This window comes from Moschus berezovskii, chromosome X (assembly GCF_049115385.1).
Source record: "Moschus berezovskii isolate FMDL1 chromosome X, NW_MosBer_1.0, whole genome shotgun sequence".
Lineage (NCBI taxonomy): Eukaryota > Metazoa > Chordata > Mammalia > Artiodactyla > Moschidae > Moschus > Moschus berezovskii.
This window is the reverse complement of record NC_142488.1, coordinates 63,458,026-63,471,957: the sequence shown is the minus strand read 5'-3', so window position 1 is coordinate 63,471,957 and position 13,932 is coordinate 63,458,026. Positions and strand designations below refer to the sequence as shown.

General features: G+C 56.1%; 2 protein-coding genes across 3 annotated transcripts; both read left to right on the top strand.

The window, feature by feature from the left end:
- Positions 1-1,112: 1,112 nt before the first annotated feature.
- On the top strand, positions 1,113-4,968 carry LOC129535273 (uncharacterized protein CXorf49 homolog). The gene is made up of 5 exons (XM_088833807.1): positions 1,113-2,408; positions 3,045-3,201; positions 3,760-3,851; positions 4,126-4,156; positions 4,687-4,968. Exons 1-5 carry the CDS (start codon positions 1,113-1,115, stop codon positions 4,725-4,727), a joined length of 1,617 nt encoding a protein of 538 aa, XP_088689933.1. The 3' UTR covers positions 4,728-4,968.
- Positions 4,969-8,652: 3,684 nt separating this feature from the next.
- On the top strand, positions 8,653-12,689 carry LOC129535143 (uncharacterized protein CXorf49 homolog). 2 transcript variants are annotated; one of them, XM_055393748.1, is made up of 3 exons: positions 8,653-8,957; positions 9,132-9,337; positions 12,525-12,689. In XM_055393748.1, exons 1-3 carry the CDS (start codon positions 8,751-8,753, stop codon positions 12,676-12,678), a joined length of 567 nt encoding a protein of 188 aa, XP_055249723.1. In that variant the 5' UTR covers positions 8,653-8,750; the 3' UTR covers positions 12,679-12,689. The 2 variants fall into 2 exon arrangements, with proteins under 2 accessions (XP_055249723.1, XP_088689980.1); XM_088833854.1 differs by lacking the exon at positions 12,525-12,689 and adding an exon at positions 11,437-11,589.
- The last annotated feature ends 1,243 nt before the right edge of the window (positions 12,690-13,932 follow it).

Here is a 13,932-nt window from a genome sequence, read left to right as displayed (position 1 = left end):
AAGAGGCTGGTAATCATTGGTACTATAGTCCTAGGAATGTCACAAGGAAGCATTACTATTTACGTACAGCACTTAGAAGAGTGCCGGGCACGGGGTCTCTGCTGTATAAGTTGCTTTTCATAGATTCTGCCAAATTACCTCCCAAATGGAGTTCTTGCACCATCGCCACAGAGGTTTGCTCCTAAACTCTCCCACTCTCGGAATGGGTAAGCACTTGGAAGCTTGTCGTCCTAGTGTGTGAAGCCCGATTCGTGGTTTTAGTTTACACCTCCAGGATCAGCCGGGGTGAGCATTTTTGCGGGTGTAACTGGACGCTGACTGAGACTCTCTCTGCTTTGAATTGCCTCAGAGTGGGGAACGAGCTGAGGGAGTGAGGTCAACCCCAGTCTGTCCCCCAAATCTGCCCGCCGAGAATGTTTGATGGAGCAGTTGAGGCAGAGATGTTACAGAACAATCCTACGATCCCTTTGTCCTCTGGCCACTAAGGGAGAAGTACGCCGACCACTCACCACTGAGTGCGGGATTCCTCTGCCCATTCTCCCACTGGGTCATAAGACGTGTGGTGGAAGGGAGGCTGGCAAATGCTTTCAGCTTGTGCTAGGCGCCCGGTGCCTCCATCCCGATGTTTCCTCCTCACCTCCCAGGAGACCAGCGCGCTCAGGACCGCCCTGCCTCCTGCTCCACCCACTTTGTACAGAGTCAGGGCTCAGGGCTGTGACTCTAACGGGAAAGGGGAGGTGGGACAGGAGGAGGCGGCACGAGACGCCTGACAGAGGTACGCTCGCACCGTGACCTTCACCCGCCACCTCGCCAACTGCCGGGATGCCCTTTGGGCTTGGCAGCGGACCAGAGGACGCCCTCGACCCCATTGGTTACACCTCGCGGGGGCGGCCGAGCAAGGCGCGTGCTGGTTGGCAGGAACTGGACCAATGAGGAGGCGACAGCGCTGGCACGCTGAAAGCCTCGCGTGATTTGCGGCGCTCTCCTGCGTGCCCGCGTCGCCTGCCCTGACCGCCATCACCACCGCCATCGCCACCGCCACCGCCACCACCACTGTGGCCCGGTTGAGAAATCGTCGCCGCCCCAGGTCCGGCGGCCACCCAGATCGCGACATGAGCTCCTCAGATGATGAGGTGTCCGCTGGGGGAGGGGGTTTCGGCTCAGAGTGCGGGAAGCAGACCAGCGGCCGTGAGGCCGGCTCCACAGCCCCGCGGGGACCTGGCCCTGGCCCCGGCCCCAAGCCGGGGGCACGGCGAAGTGGCGAGGCGGAGGGCACGGGTGGCTTCCCAGACCCTGAGGGCTTCGAGTCAGAGCGGGAGGTGCTGGAAGCGGGAGGGCCGGTGCTGTCGGGCTGCGAAGGCCGGCCTGGCTCCCCGGCTGACGACAAGGGGCACGCCCTGCATCTGGCTGACGAGTCAGTGGCGGCCATCCTGCAGCAGCTGGCCGACCTGAACGTGCCGGGCAGGCGCAGATACCTGTCCCCGGAGAGCTACGCCGTCGGCGAAGTGTCTGCCTTGTGGGACCTCGAGGTGGGTCCCGGCAGTGGAGGCGCGGCCGCCCAGACGGGTGGGGAAGTGGCACAGGCTGAGGCCGGCCCTTTCCGGGTCGGCGGGCCCGAGGCGGGCCGACCCTGGGGGAACCCTAAGAGAGGCACTAAGAGTAGGCTGAACGTGGCTGTGGATCGCCAGTGGCCCCCCTCAGAAAGCCCAGGCGGGCTGCTGTCTGACCCCGAGTCCTCTGACGAGTTCACTGAGGTACAGGTGATGAGGGTGAGCATTTATCGCAGAGACGGAGGCCAGGCCAAGCTGAACATCCCCGAGGATCCCGGGGACACAGCCAGACACTCGAATGTCCAAGGCAAGCAGAATCTCCTTAACGTGCCAGGCCCTTGCCTGTCCTCGGCTCCGCGAGGATTAATTTCAGGTGTGGAAAGGCAGGGCAGGCAGGGCGATGCAAAGCAGGAGGCCATCTTACCCCCTAAGAAAATGCAGAGCGTGTTCAGGGGGAAGGGGGACAGCCTGCCCAGCTACCCGGGAGTAGCAGTAGCATCAGGTACTGCAGCTGGCACTACAGGCAGCCTGCCGTGGCCCTCTCCTAGGAGGAAGGGGGCCCAGGAGAAGAAATCCCTCGGGGGTGCCTCTAAACCTGCCCTGGGGAGAACCTTCCCTTCCTGGGGGCAGGGAATCTCGGCCACTCCCCTGGAACCGGCCACCTTACCCCCAATCTCCGGCATCCCGATGCTTGGGAAGCCCAAGAAGTCTGCCTTGGATCCTCGTGGAGCCAAAGAGTCCAAGCACACCGGCGCTGGGAAGAAATCCGTGGCTAGGCGGGCCGGGGAGTCCCTGGCAGCAGTGGCGGTTTCAGGAGAAGAGAACGACCCATATAGAGACCCAGTCCCAAAGGGCCAAGTGAGTAGGCCAGGCCGCTCCTCTCTCCCCACTCTTCCCCCTCCCACCCTCCCCAGGACACAGGTCTTCACCCCGTGTTCCCTCTCTCCTTCCCTCAGGGGTCATCATTGGGAGGCCCTCGGTCACTGGGTCATTAGGATGCCAGATTGGGGTCCTTTTACTAGGGACAGACGTTAAGGTAGCACTTTGGGTGTGCTGGGCTCGGTTCTCCACCCTTGGCCTGTTTCCAGCCTCCTCCACGAGGCTGGGGCTGGAGTGGAAGGGAGAGCTGGTAGCTGAATTGATTTGAGGGGACCCCTTAAAAGCTTCACAGAGCTTCGGTGTTCAGACGCATCACTTTCCTGAATCCTACTTCCTCGCTGTTCTCCAAACCTTCCTTGCAGGGGCCCCAGGCTTTCTCAGTGCCACACTGTTGTCCCTAGCACAGCTCTGCCTCCTGGCCTGGGGCTGACTGACAGAGAATGTGCTAAAGAGATCAGCCTTTCAATTCTCTTTCCAATTCCTTGCCTCAGCTCGGTCTTGAGTCGTACGAGCTCTCTCACACACAGACATCGACATATAAATGCACCGGTGCACACATGCGTGCGCCCAGACACGCATCCTTACCCCAGATCAGTGAGAAATCTTTGTTTTTAGCTGACCACTGACAGGCCATGGCCATCTCGTCCACGGGTGCATCGTGGAGAACCCAGCAGCGTCAGCCTCAACATCAGAGGCACGCAGGCGTCAGGAAACTTGGAGCCCGTGGCCATGAAGAAGGGAGAAGGCATGCCCAGAGGGCCTGGCCCCTCAGGTGAGTGTCCTGGGTTTTGATATGGGGGGAGGGGACCAGGGGTGAGGGCAGAAACCTCTGTCTCTGACCCACTCTCTCTCTCTCTCTCTCTCTCTCTGCTGGGGGCTCAGGCTTGCTCTCAGGCCACTTCTCCCATGGGAAACAGGGTGTCAACAGGGCTGGCCCTGGCCCCATCACCTTCTGTGTGGGATTTGTTTGGCAGGGGTGATCAGTGGCAGTGCCCCAACAGCTACTCTGGGCGTAGACCTGCAGGCTCATAGCTTTTTCTGTGAAGTGCTCTTCGCTCACATTGCTGTCCCAGGTGCTGGCTGTGGCTGCCGCTCTGGGAGGCTCGAACCCAGAACCACAGTCTTTGGCGACCATCGTGGTGAAATGGCTGCCCCTGTGGGATAGGAGGGGCAGGCCCAGAGAGAAGGTTTGGGCTGCCTGCCGGGCAGAGCAGGGGAGGCTTGATGCTAGCAGAGGGTGGTACTGCCTCACCTCGCGTTAGACCCTGCTTGGCCCTTTCTACCTCACTGGGAGCCTGAGAAGCTGGATTGTGTGTCCTTTCCCTGTCAGGTGACCAGAAACCAACTGACCACCCCCCAAGACCGAAAAGGCAGCAGCAGCCACCCGGAAGGCAGGGCTGTCCTGGGGTAATGCTTCTTCTGGCTCCTGGAAATGCACACCCAAACCCCATGGTGGGATCTGGGTCCAAGTTCAACTGACATGTGTGGGGCCCCTCCCCCGTCCCCATCCCGCACCCCAGGGAGGGAGCCCACCTCTTTTCCACTGAGGAAAGTCTTTCCCTTGCCAGTCTGGGCACCTGGCTGTGGGATGGAGGGCCTGGGGGAGACGAGAGGAGGAGGGGAGGGGCGGCGGGTGTATACTAACCATTTCTCTTCCTCCTGTGTCTGCTGGCCTAGTGTCTGGTGCTACCGAGAGAGAGAGAGAGACGAGCTGAAGGAGAAACTTGGTATGAGGAACCAGGGAGGTAGAGCAGCATGTTCTTAGTGCAGAAGCGGGGTGGGCCCTTGGGGGTGGGGTGGGCTGCTGGTGCAGGGGCCTCACACAGATTAGCATTCCTGTGGGGAGAACCTAGCAAACCTACCCTGGATTCTGCTGTTCAGCTGGGTGTGCGGATAAGTAGCAAAGTACCGTGTGCACACTTTGCCAGCCAGACAAGCCCTAGAGAACTCCTTTTGATAGTACTTGTAGAGATGCCTTGTTGAGCCTTGGCTTTAACAGCTGCTTTGTGTGGCCTCTGAGGTTCTTGTTGGATTGGTTATTTGCCAGACAATTTTTGAGTTTGAGAGCTGCAGACACATTTTGGTTCCTTTTAGGAAACGGCTCCACATTTAACTCAGGAGATGGAGAGCTCCTTGCATCAGGGCTGGGGGGAGTGGGTTTCAGGTTGCAGGGCTAGGCGCTTCCCCACGGGGACAGGGGAACAGGCTTCTATATCCCTCTGTCTGAAGCACCTTCTTGTGCCTCTCCCTGTTGCAGCCTCCCTGCAGCACCTGGCCGACAAGTTCCAGATCCTTTGAAATGAGTGTTACACACTCCATACCCCTTCCCACAGTCCTGGCTGTTGAGCAGGGCTGTGGGCTGGCCCTGGCTTGAGGCTCTTCCTTGACTCTGCGGTTTCAGAGGCTGAGCCCAGCATCTTCCTGCAGAAGGAGCAGATATTACCTCCGTGGCCGGCGAGCTGTGGCCAAGCTTGTTCCCTCCTGTTCTGCCTCCACCAGAGCATCCTCTGCCCCTTGTTTTGCCCCCTCTCTGCCCCAGTTTCACAGCAGTTTTTGATTAAAGGACTTCTCGTGTTCTGTGTTCGCTCCTTTCTCTGGGGGATAGGGGTTGGGAGAGTGGGGTGAGGTTGGTCGGAAGCTGCTCCATATCAAAGCCTTTTCCAGAACAGTACGTCTGGAATCCTGTGTTGGGGACTCTGGGTCAGCCTCTGCCACCATCCAGGCCATCAGGCCAGCGGAGCGCCCCTGGTCTGGGTTCTGTGTGGGCTCTGTCTGGCCACATTGGCACGTCCTCCCTTTCCCCTGAAGGCCCTCTTCTAGTTCTCTTAAACACCCTTCTCTGGGGTTTGGCGGTTCCCATCCATCAGTGCCAGTCTGCCTCCGTGTCAGAAGGAACTCATGACCTCCTTCCAGAGCTTCAATCCTTCACCCTTCCCTGAACTCATGGTCCATCTTACCCTGACTACTCTGCTTTCCTCTGAGCACCCTCGATCCCTCCCCTGGCTTGCCTTTGGTGACCTTGCCTGCACATGTACTTCAGCAGGTGGCAACAGGCACAGGTGTGCTCATCTTCCCCCTTGCCGGGCCCTGTCCTCTCAGTGGAGTCCCTGCTGCCCCGAACCCCAGCTGGTGCCACCTTGCAAGCAGGAACCTGCCCACTGTCCTCCTGTCCTATTTAGCCCTCACCCCTGAGACTCGGGCACCAATAATTCCACTTCTTCTTCCTTGGATTCTTTAAAGGGCTTGAGGATGAAGCCTGGACCCAGTGAGATGGGCAGCAGAGGGAAGGTACAGGGAATACAGGAGAAATACTAGTCTCCGGGCACGGGGTCAGGAGAGGCATCTGTTTGGTACCAACCCAAGGCAGAGTGCCCCCTGACAGCTAGAGATGGATGGTGCAGTCCTTTGAGTTTTCACATCCTCCCTGGCCTAGCCAGCTGATCACCCTTGCCTCCAGCCTGAGCCTCTGTATACCACTGAGTGGAAATTGGCCCATCATGCTCTATGGCAAGTGTGGTTAGTAGGTCTCTGTTCTTGCAAGGTCCCTGTCAAATACTGTGTCAAATACAGACCATTGACACGGATCTTCCAACAAATGATGTGCCGCAGCTCAGTATCCCACACTGCCTCTTTAGGGCACATGAGAAGGAGTCTGAACTCCGTGTTCAACTTCACCCTCGCTGGAGTTTGGGGAGTACTTCCTATCCCTCAGCCAGCACCCAGGACTCTGCCAACCTGAGAATCAGAGGGACAGATCTGTGTTCAAGTGAAATGACTTCTGCCTGACACCCTTCCTGAAAGACCAGGGTTTTATTACTGAAAAGGGGGTATGGTAGGTATCACATTCAAAGCTGGTACCTGGGCATCTCTCTCTGTGAATAAAGTCTTCTGAGATAATGCCCTTCAGGCAGAAAGATGTGATTCAGGGAGTAAAGAAAGTAGAGACTGTCCAGGTCTTCCAGACCCGGTAACTGAACCCAAGTATCCTGCATTGGCACGCTAACTATTTAGCACTGAGCGAACAAGGAAGTACAACACGTTGTTTAGATATCCTTATCTTACTAGGAACAGGTGATACACGGTACAAAAATCAAGACACTATCACTTTATAAGATACACAGACTGTAATCAAAGTTGCCAATAAGAGGAACAATATTGTTAGTAAAGATTTAAATCAGTACTCTCTTGAACCAAACCATTTTCCTAGCATTTCCCTTAAACTGGGAAGAGGATCATTCAGAGTAGAAATTTGACTTTTCGAATACATCATAAAGGGGGTTGTGTTAGAAGACTCCTCAGGCATAAAAAGACAGCATTCACTGTATTATAGTATAAGGTCCCCTTGGGAACTGTTAGAATATTGAGGGCCATGCATTCTGCAGGACTGCTTTTATTATCATGGAAATTTCTGAATTGAGCAAACTAATGGCTTGGTTACTATCATTAAAGGCTTCCTGGGTGAATTTTGTTAAAGCTTCTATATGAATTTTCTTAAAGCTTCTATATGGCATATCTTCTATTCCAGCTGAAGGAATAAGTATTGTGGCCAAATAATCATACCATTGGAGAACTGATTGAACCCAGCAGGGAAGTATTGAAGTCAGACTGACAGCGGCTGCTTTCAGGGTACCTGTAGGCAGCGTTGAGCCTAAAGGAAACCTACTGTACACCTTCCTAACCAACCCAGGGAAGATGCAAGGGCAAAACTGTGTTCCATATAACTACTGGATCCAGTTAGGAGCTAGCCAATATACGTCCAAGCCAGTGAGAAACACACTTCAGAACCTGAAACATACATACACCCAAAGGCTATCAAACATAAGATAGGATTCATTTGGGGTTTTCATAAATTTACAGACATGTATCCAACACCATCATCCTGCAATTTGCAGTATGAAGTCAGGAGGATGCTTTTGAAATCGATAATGGCCTGATTCATTCCTTTGGACTGCCACACTTGAATCTACTGGATGCCACAGCATGTTGCATTGATCCCTTTGCTTACTAAAGAGAATTGGGAGTGTTCTCAGTTTTTCCCATCACCAACACCACTGTGCATGTGTTTTCGTACAAGTACCAGCGTGTCTCTGGAAATTGTACCGGGCAGCGGACTTCCTGGAACAGAGAAAAAATAGCTTTTTTTTTTTTTTTTTAAAGATTAAACCTTTGGCTCAAAGCAAGGACTCTGGAGTCATATTGCTTGGCTTCAATTCTGCCACTGATCCCTATGGGCCAAATGCCCTTGGGCCAGTGGCTGAACCTCTCAGAACCTGTTTCCTCACCTGTAAGAGGCTGGTAATCATTGGTACTATCGTCCCAGGAGTCTCACTAGGAAGCATTACTATTTACGTACAGCACTTAGAAGAGTGCCAGGCACAGGGTCCCTGCTGTATAAGTTGCTTTTCATAGATTTTGCCAAATTACCTCCCAAATGCATCTCTGTGCAAGACGGTGGTGCACACTGTCACAGGGGTTTGCTCCTAAACTCTCCCACTCCCGGAATGGTTAAGCTCTTGGAAGCTTGTCGTCCTAGAGTGTGAAACCCAATTCATGGTGTTAGTTTACATCTCCAGGATTAGCGGTGGTGAGCCTCTTTGTGGGTGTAACTGGACACTCAAACTCCCTCTTTGAATTACCTCAGAGTGGGGAAAAGAAAGAGCTGAGGGAGTGAGGTCAACCCCAGTCTGTCCCCGAAATCTGCCTGCCAAGAACGTTTGATGGAAGCAGATGAGGCAGATTGCTTGCAGAACAAAAATAGGATCCCTTTGCCCTCTGGCCACGTATGGAGAAGTACGCCGACCAGTGATCACTGAGTGCAGGACTCCTCTGCCCATTCTCTCATTGGGTCGTAAGGCTTGTGGTGGAAGGGAGGCTGGCAAATGCTTTCAGCACGTTCTAATGCCCACGTCTCCATTCTGACGTTTCATCCTCACCTCCCAGGAGACCAGGGCCCTCCGGACCCTCCTGCTTCCCGCTCCACTCATTTTGCACAGTCAGGGCTCAGAGCTGTGACTCTAAGCAGAAAGGGAAGGCAGGACAGGAGGAGGTGGGACGAGAGGCTTGACAGAGGTACTCATACCATCCCCTTCCCCCGCCAACTCAACTGCCCTGATGACCCTTGGGCGTGGCAGCAAAGCGGAGGAGGCCTTTGGCCCCATTGGTTGCTCCTCGAGGGGGCGGGCCAACAAGGCGCGCGCTGGTTGGCGGGAACCGGACCAATAAGGAGGCCATGGCGCGGGCGTCCCGGGCAGCTGAAACCCCGGCGCCTTTTGCCACAATCTTGTGCGTGAGGTGCCTGTGGTGCTTGACCGCTCGCTCCAGATGCCGCTGGCCTCACCTTCTGTGACTGGCACCACCACTGCCACCGCAACTGCATCCCAGGTCCGGGGTCACCCAGATCGCTACGTGAGCTCCCCAGATGGTGAAGTGTCAGTTTGGGGAGCGGGTTTCGGCCCAGAGGGCAGGGAGCAGACCCGCGTCCCTCAGGCCGGCTCCACAGCCCCGCAGGGACCTGGACTGGGCTCCGAGGTGAGGACACCGCGAGGTGGCGAGGGTGAGGGTGGAGGTGGGTACCCAAGCCCTGAGGGATCAAACTCAGAGCGGGAGGTGCTGGAAGCGGGGGAGCGGGGGGAGCGGTGCTGAGGGGCTGCGAAGGCCGTCTTGGCTTCCTGGTCGAGGACAAAGGGGACGCCCGCCCTGCAGCTGGCTGACGAGTCGGAGGCGGCCGTCCTGCGGCAGCTGAGCGGCATCCTGGACGTACTGGGCATCCGCAGATACCTGTCCCCAGAGAGCTATGCGATCACTGATGTGTCCTCCTTGTGGGCCGACATCGAGGCAGATCCAGCGGTCGAGGCACAGTCCTCCAGATTTGTGGGGCAGCGGTGCTGGCTGCTGCCGGCCCTCTCCAGGTCAGTGGGGCTGAGGCGGGCCGGGCCTGGGGGAACCCTAAGAGAGCCACTAAGAGTAGTTTGAACGTGGCTGCGGATCACCAGCGGTCCCCCTCGGAAGACCCGTTTGGGCTGCTGTCTGACTCCGAGTCCTCTGATGAGCTCAGTGAGATAGAGCTGATGAGGGTGAGCATGTATTTCAAAGAAGGAGGCCAGGCCAAGCTCAACAGCCTCAAGGGTCCTAGGAACACGCCCAGACACTCGACTGTCTAAGGCAGGGAGAATCTCCTGCTTAACGTGCCAGGCCCCTTCCTGTCCTCCGCTCTGCGAGGATTCACTACGGTTGTGGAAAGGCAAGACAGGCAGGGCCGTGCAGAGCTGAACATCTCTCCACCTAAGAAAATGCAGAGCGAGCTCTGGGGGAAGGGTGGCCGCCGGCAGAGCTACCAGGGAGTGCCAGTAGCGCCAGCTACTGAAGCTGCCACTACAGACAGCCTCCTAGGTCACTACCAGGAGAAGCAATCCCTCCGGGGCGTCTCCAAACCTGCCCTGGGGAGAACCTTCCCTTCCTGGGAGCAGCGAACCTCAGCCATTCCACTGTAACCGGCCACCTTGCCTTCAGTCTCTGGCATTCCACTGCTTGTGAGGTCCAAGAGGTATACCTTGGTCCATTTGGGAATCAAAGAGTCCAAGCACACGGGCGTTGGGGCAAAACCTGTGGCCAGGAGGGCATGGGAGGCTGTGGCAGCAATGGCGGTGTCAGGAGAAGACAACGACCCAAATAGACACCCACTCACAAAGGGCCGAGTAGGCCAGACCCCTCCTCTCTCCTCACTCTTCCCCCGCTACCCTCCCCAGGAGTCACTTCTTCACCCGTGCTCCCTCCGTCTGTCTCTGAAGGGACGACATTGGGGGCCCCTTGGTCAGTGAGACATTAGGATGCCAGATTAGGGCCCTTTTACTGGGGACAAACATTAGAGTAGCACTTTGCTGTGCTGGGCTCGGTTCTCCACCCTGAACTGATTCCAGTCTCCGTGAGTCTGGACTAGAGAGGAAGGGAGGGCTGGTAGCTTAATTGTGTCAAGGAGACCCCTTAAAAGCTTCGTAGAGCTTCAGTGTTTAGATGCAGCACTTTCGTGAATCCTACTTCCCAGCTGTTCCCCAAAATTCTTGCAGGTAGCCCGGGCTTTCTCAGTGCCTCACTGTTGTCCCCAACTCAGCTCTGCCTGCTGGCCTGGGGCTGACTGATGGAGAAAGTGCTAAAGAGATCAGCCTTTCAATTCTCTTCCCATTCCCCTGCCTCAGCCCAGTCCCAAATTACACCTGCTCACACACACACAGACAGAGATATATAAATCCACTGGTACACACACAGGTAAACATACACACACATCCTTGGTCCAGATTGGTGAAAAATCTCTCTTTTAGCTGCCCACTCACTGGCCTTGGCCATCTTCTCCGTGGGCACATCATGGAGACCCAGCAGTGATGACCTCAACATCAGAGACCCCCAGGATCCAGGAAAGTCAGAGCCCTTGGCCCTGAACTGGGGAGAAGGCATGCCCAGAGGGCCTGAACCCTCAGATGAGTGTCTTGGGTTTTGATATAGGGGGAAGGGACCAGGGGTGAGGGCAGAAACCTCTGTGTCTCTGTCTCTCTCTCCCCTGGGGGCTCAGCCTTGCTCCTAGGCAGCTTCTTCCATGGGAATCCAGGGGTCAACAGGGCTGGCCCTGGCCCCATCATCCTCTGTGTGGGATTTGTTTGGCAGAGGTGATCGATGGCAGTGCCCCAACAGCTACTCTGGCTGTAACCTTGCAGGTTAACAGCCTTTTCTGTCAAGTGCTGTTCACCCACATTGCTCTCCTAGGTGCTGGCTGTGGCTGCAGCTCTGAGAGACTCGAACCCAGAACCACAGTCCTTGGGGACCGCAGTGGTGAAAATGCTGCTCTTGGGGAACAGGGGAGGCAGGCCCATAGAGAAGGTGTAGCCTGGCAGGCAGAGCAGGGGAGGCTTGTTGCCAGCAGATCGAGGTGCTGCCTCACCTCGCGTTAGAGCCTGGTTGGCCCTTTCCACGGCACTGGGAGCCTGGGAAGCTGGATTGTGTGCCCTTTCCCTCTCAGGTGACCAGGAACCGACTGACCATTCCCCAGGACTGGAAAGGAAGCAGCAGCCACGGGGAATGCTGGACTGTCCTCGGGTAGTGCTTCCTCTGGCTCCTGAAATGCACACCCAGTCCTCATGGTGGAATCTGGATCCGAGTTCCACTGAAATGTGTAGGCCTCCCCACCTCGTCCCCATCCCACACCCCTCAGAAGGAGCCCACCTCCTTTCCACTGAAGAAAGTCTTTCCCTTGCCGTTCTAGACATCTGGCTTTGGGTGGGTGGCCCTGGGGAGAGAAAAAAAGGAGGCGATGGGAGGGCAGTGTATACTAACCGTTTCTCTTCCTCCTGTATCTGTTGGCCTAGTGTCTGGTGCTACAGAGAGAGACGAGCTGAAGGAGCATTACAGTATCAGGAACCAGGGAGAGAGAGCAGTGTGTTCTCAGTGCAGAAGCGGGGTGGGCCCTTGAAGTGGGGTGGGCTGCCGGTGCAGGGGGCCTCGCAGGGATCAGCATTCCTGTGGGGAGGAGAACCTAGCAAGCCTGTCCCTGGAGCGTGCGGTGCGTGTTCAGCTGGACGTGCGGACAAGTAGCAAAGTACTGTGTGGACTGCGTGCACACTCTGCCAGCCATTTGAGTCCTAGAGAGGTCCTTCTGATAGGACTTGTAGAGATGCCTTGTTGATTTTTCCCTTTAACCTCTGCTTGGAAGGGCCTCTAAGGTTCTCGTTAGATCGTTTGTTTGCGAGACAATTTTTGAACTTGAGAGCTGCTGGCATATTTTGGTTCATTTTAGGAAATAGCTCCACATTTAAATCAGGTGGTGGGGAGTGATCAGGCCCAGAGCTCTTTGCATCAGGGCTGGGGTCGTGGGTTTCAGGTTGCAGGGCTAGGTGCTTCCCACGGGGACAGGCTTCTATATCCCTCTGTCTGGAGCACCTTCTTGTGCCTCTCCCTGTTGCAGCAGCCATGCAGCACCTGGCCTACAAGTTCCAAGTGCTTTGAAGTGAGTGTTACACACTCCATACCCCTTCCCACAGTCCTGGCTGTTGAGCAGGGCTGTGGGCTGGCCCTGGCTTGAGGCTCTTCCCTGACTCTGCTGTTTCACAGGTTGAGCCCAGCATCTTCCTGCAAGAGGAGCAGCTTTTACCTCTGGGGCTGGCGAGCTGTGGCCAAGCTTGTTGCCTCCTGTTCTGCCTCCACCAGGGCATCCTCTGCCCCTTGTTTTGCCCCGTCTCTGCCCCAGTCTCACAGCAGTTGTTGATTAAAGGACTTCCCATATTCTGTGTTCTGCCCTGTCTCTGGGGGATAGGGGTTGGTGGAGTGGGGCAAGGCCTGGTGGGCAGCCACTCCATATCAGAGCCTGTTCCAGAACAGTATCTCTGGAATCTGTGGTGGGGACTCTGGGTCAGCCTCTGCTACCGTCCAGCCCGTCAGGCCAGCCGCGTGCCCCCAGTCTGTGTTCTGTGTGGGCTCTGTCTAGCCACATTGGCACGTCCTCCCCTTTCCCTGAAGGCCCTCTTCTAGTTCACTAAACACCCTCCTCTGGGGTTTAGCAGTTACCATTCATTGCTGCCATTCTGCCTCCTTGTCAGAAGGAACTCATGACCCCTTTACAGAGCTCCAGTCTTTCACCCTTCCCTCACTGCACTCATTGTCCTGCTTACCCTGACCACTCTGCTCTCCTGTCAGAGCACCCTCGATCCCTCCCTCCCCTGGCTTGCCACTGGTGACCTTGCCTGCATGTGTGGTTCAGCAGGTGGCAACGGGCCCAGGTGTGCTCATCTCTCCCTCCCCAGGCTCCGCCCTCTCAGTGGAGCCCCTACTGCCCCTACCCCCGCCCCGCCCCAGTCCCACCTTGCACACTGGAGCCTGCACACTGTCGTCCTCTCCTGTTCAGCCCTCACCCCTGAGACTCAGGCAACAATAGTTTCGCTTCTCCTTCTTTGGATTCTATAAAGGGCTTGGGGATGAAGCCCGGACCCAGTGAGCTGGGGAGCAGGAGGGAAGGTACAGGGAACACAGGAAACAGGCTAGTCTCTGGGCTGGGGGTCAGGAGACGCATCTGTTTTTTTCCCAACCTGGGTCAGAGTGCACCCTGGCAGCTAGAGATGGATGGTGCAGTCCTTGGTGTGTTCACATCCTTCCTGCCCTAGCCAGCTGACCACCCTCGCCTCCAGCCTGAGCCTCTCTACACCCATGAGTGGAAATGGGCCCATCATGCTCTATGGCAAGTGTGGTTAGTAGCTTCTTTTCTGCAGGGTCCCTGTCAAATATGTTCGACCAGACCCATGACACAGATCTTCCAACAAATGATATTTCCCAGAGTATCCCAGTACAGTATCCCAGACTAACTCGTTAGGGACCATGACAATGAGTCTGAACTCCGTGTTCAATTTCCCCCTCGCTGGAGTTGGGGAACACTTCCTTTGCCTCAGCCAGCACTCCAGGACTGTGCCAGCCTGAGACTCAGAGAGACAGATCTGTGTTTGAGTGAACTGAGGGTAGGTTCTGCCTG

Excerpts from the sequence above, each read along its gene's own strand:
- LOC129535273 (XM_088833807.1), top strand. The coding sequence starts at position 1,113 with ATGAGCTCCTCAGATGATGAGGTGTCCGCTGGGGGAGGGGGTTTCGGC. Across the intron at positions 2,409-3,044 it reads ACCCAGTCCCAAAGGGCCAA|CTGACCACTGACAGGCCATG; the intron begins GTGAGTAGGCCA and ends CTTTGTTTTTAG. Across the intron at positions 4,157-4,686 it reads CGAGCTGAAGGAGAAACTTG|CCTCCCTGCAGCACCTGGCC; the intron begins GTATGAGGAACC and ends TCCCTGTTGCAG.
- LOC129535143 (XM_055393748.1), top strand. The coding sequence starts at position 8,751 with ATGCCGCTGGCCTCACCTTCTGTGACTGGCACCACCACTGCCACCGCA. Across the intron at positions 8,958-9,131 it reads GACCTGGACTGGGCTCCGAG|CTGGCTGACGAGTCGGAGGC; the intron begins GTGAGGACACCG and ends CCCGCCCTGCAG. Across the intron at positions 9,338-12,524 it reads CTGCTGCCGGCCCTCTCCAG|GTTGAGCCCAGCATCTTCCT; the intron begins GTCAGTGGGGCT and ends GCTGTTTCACAG.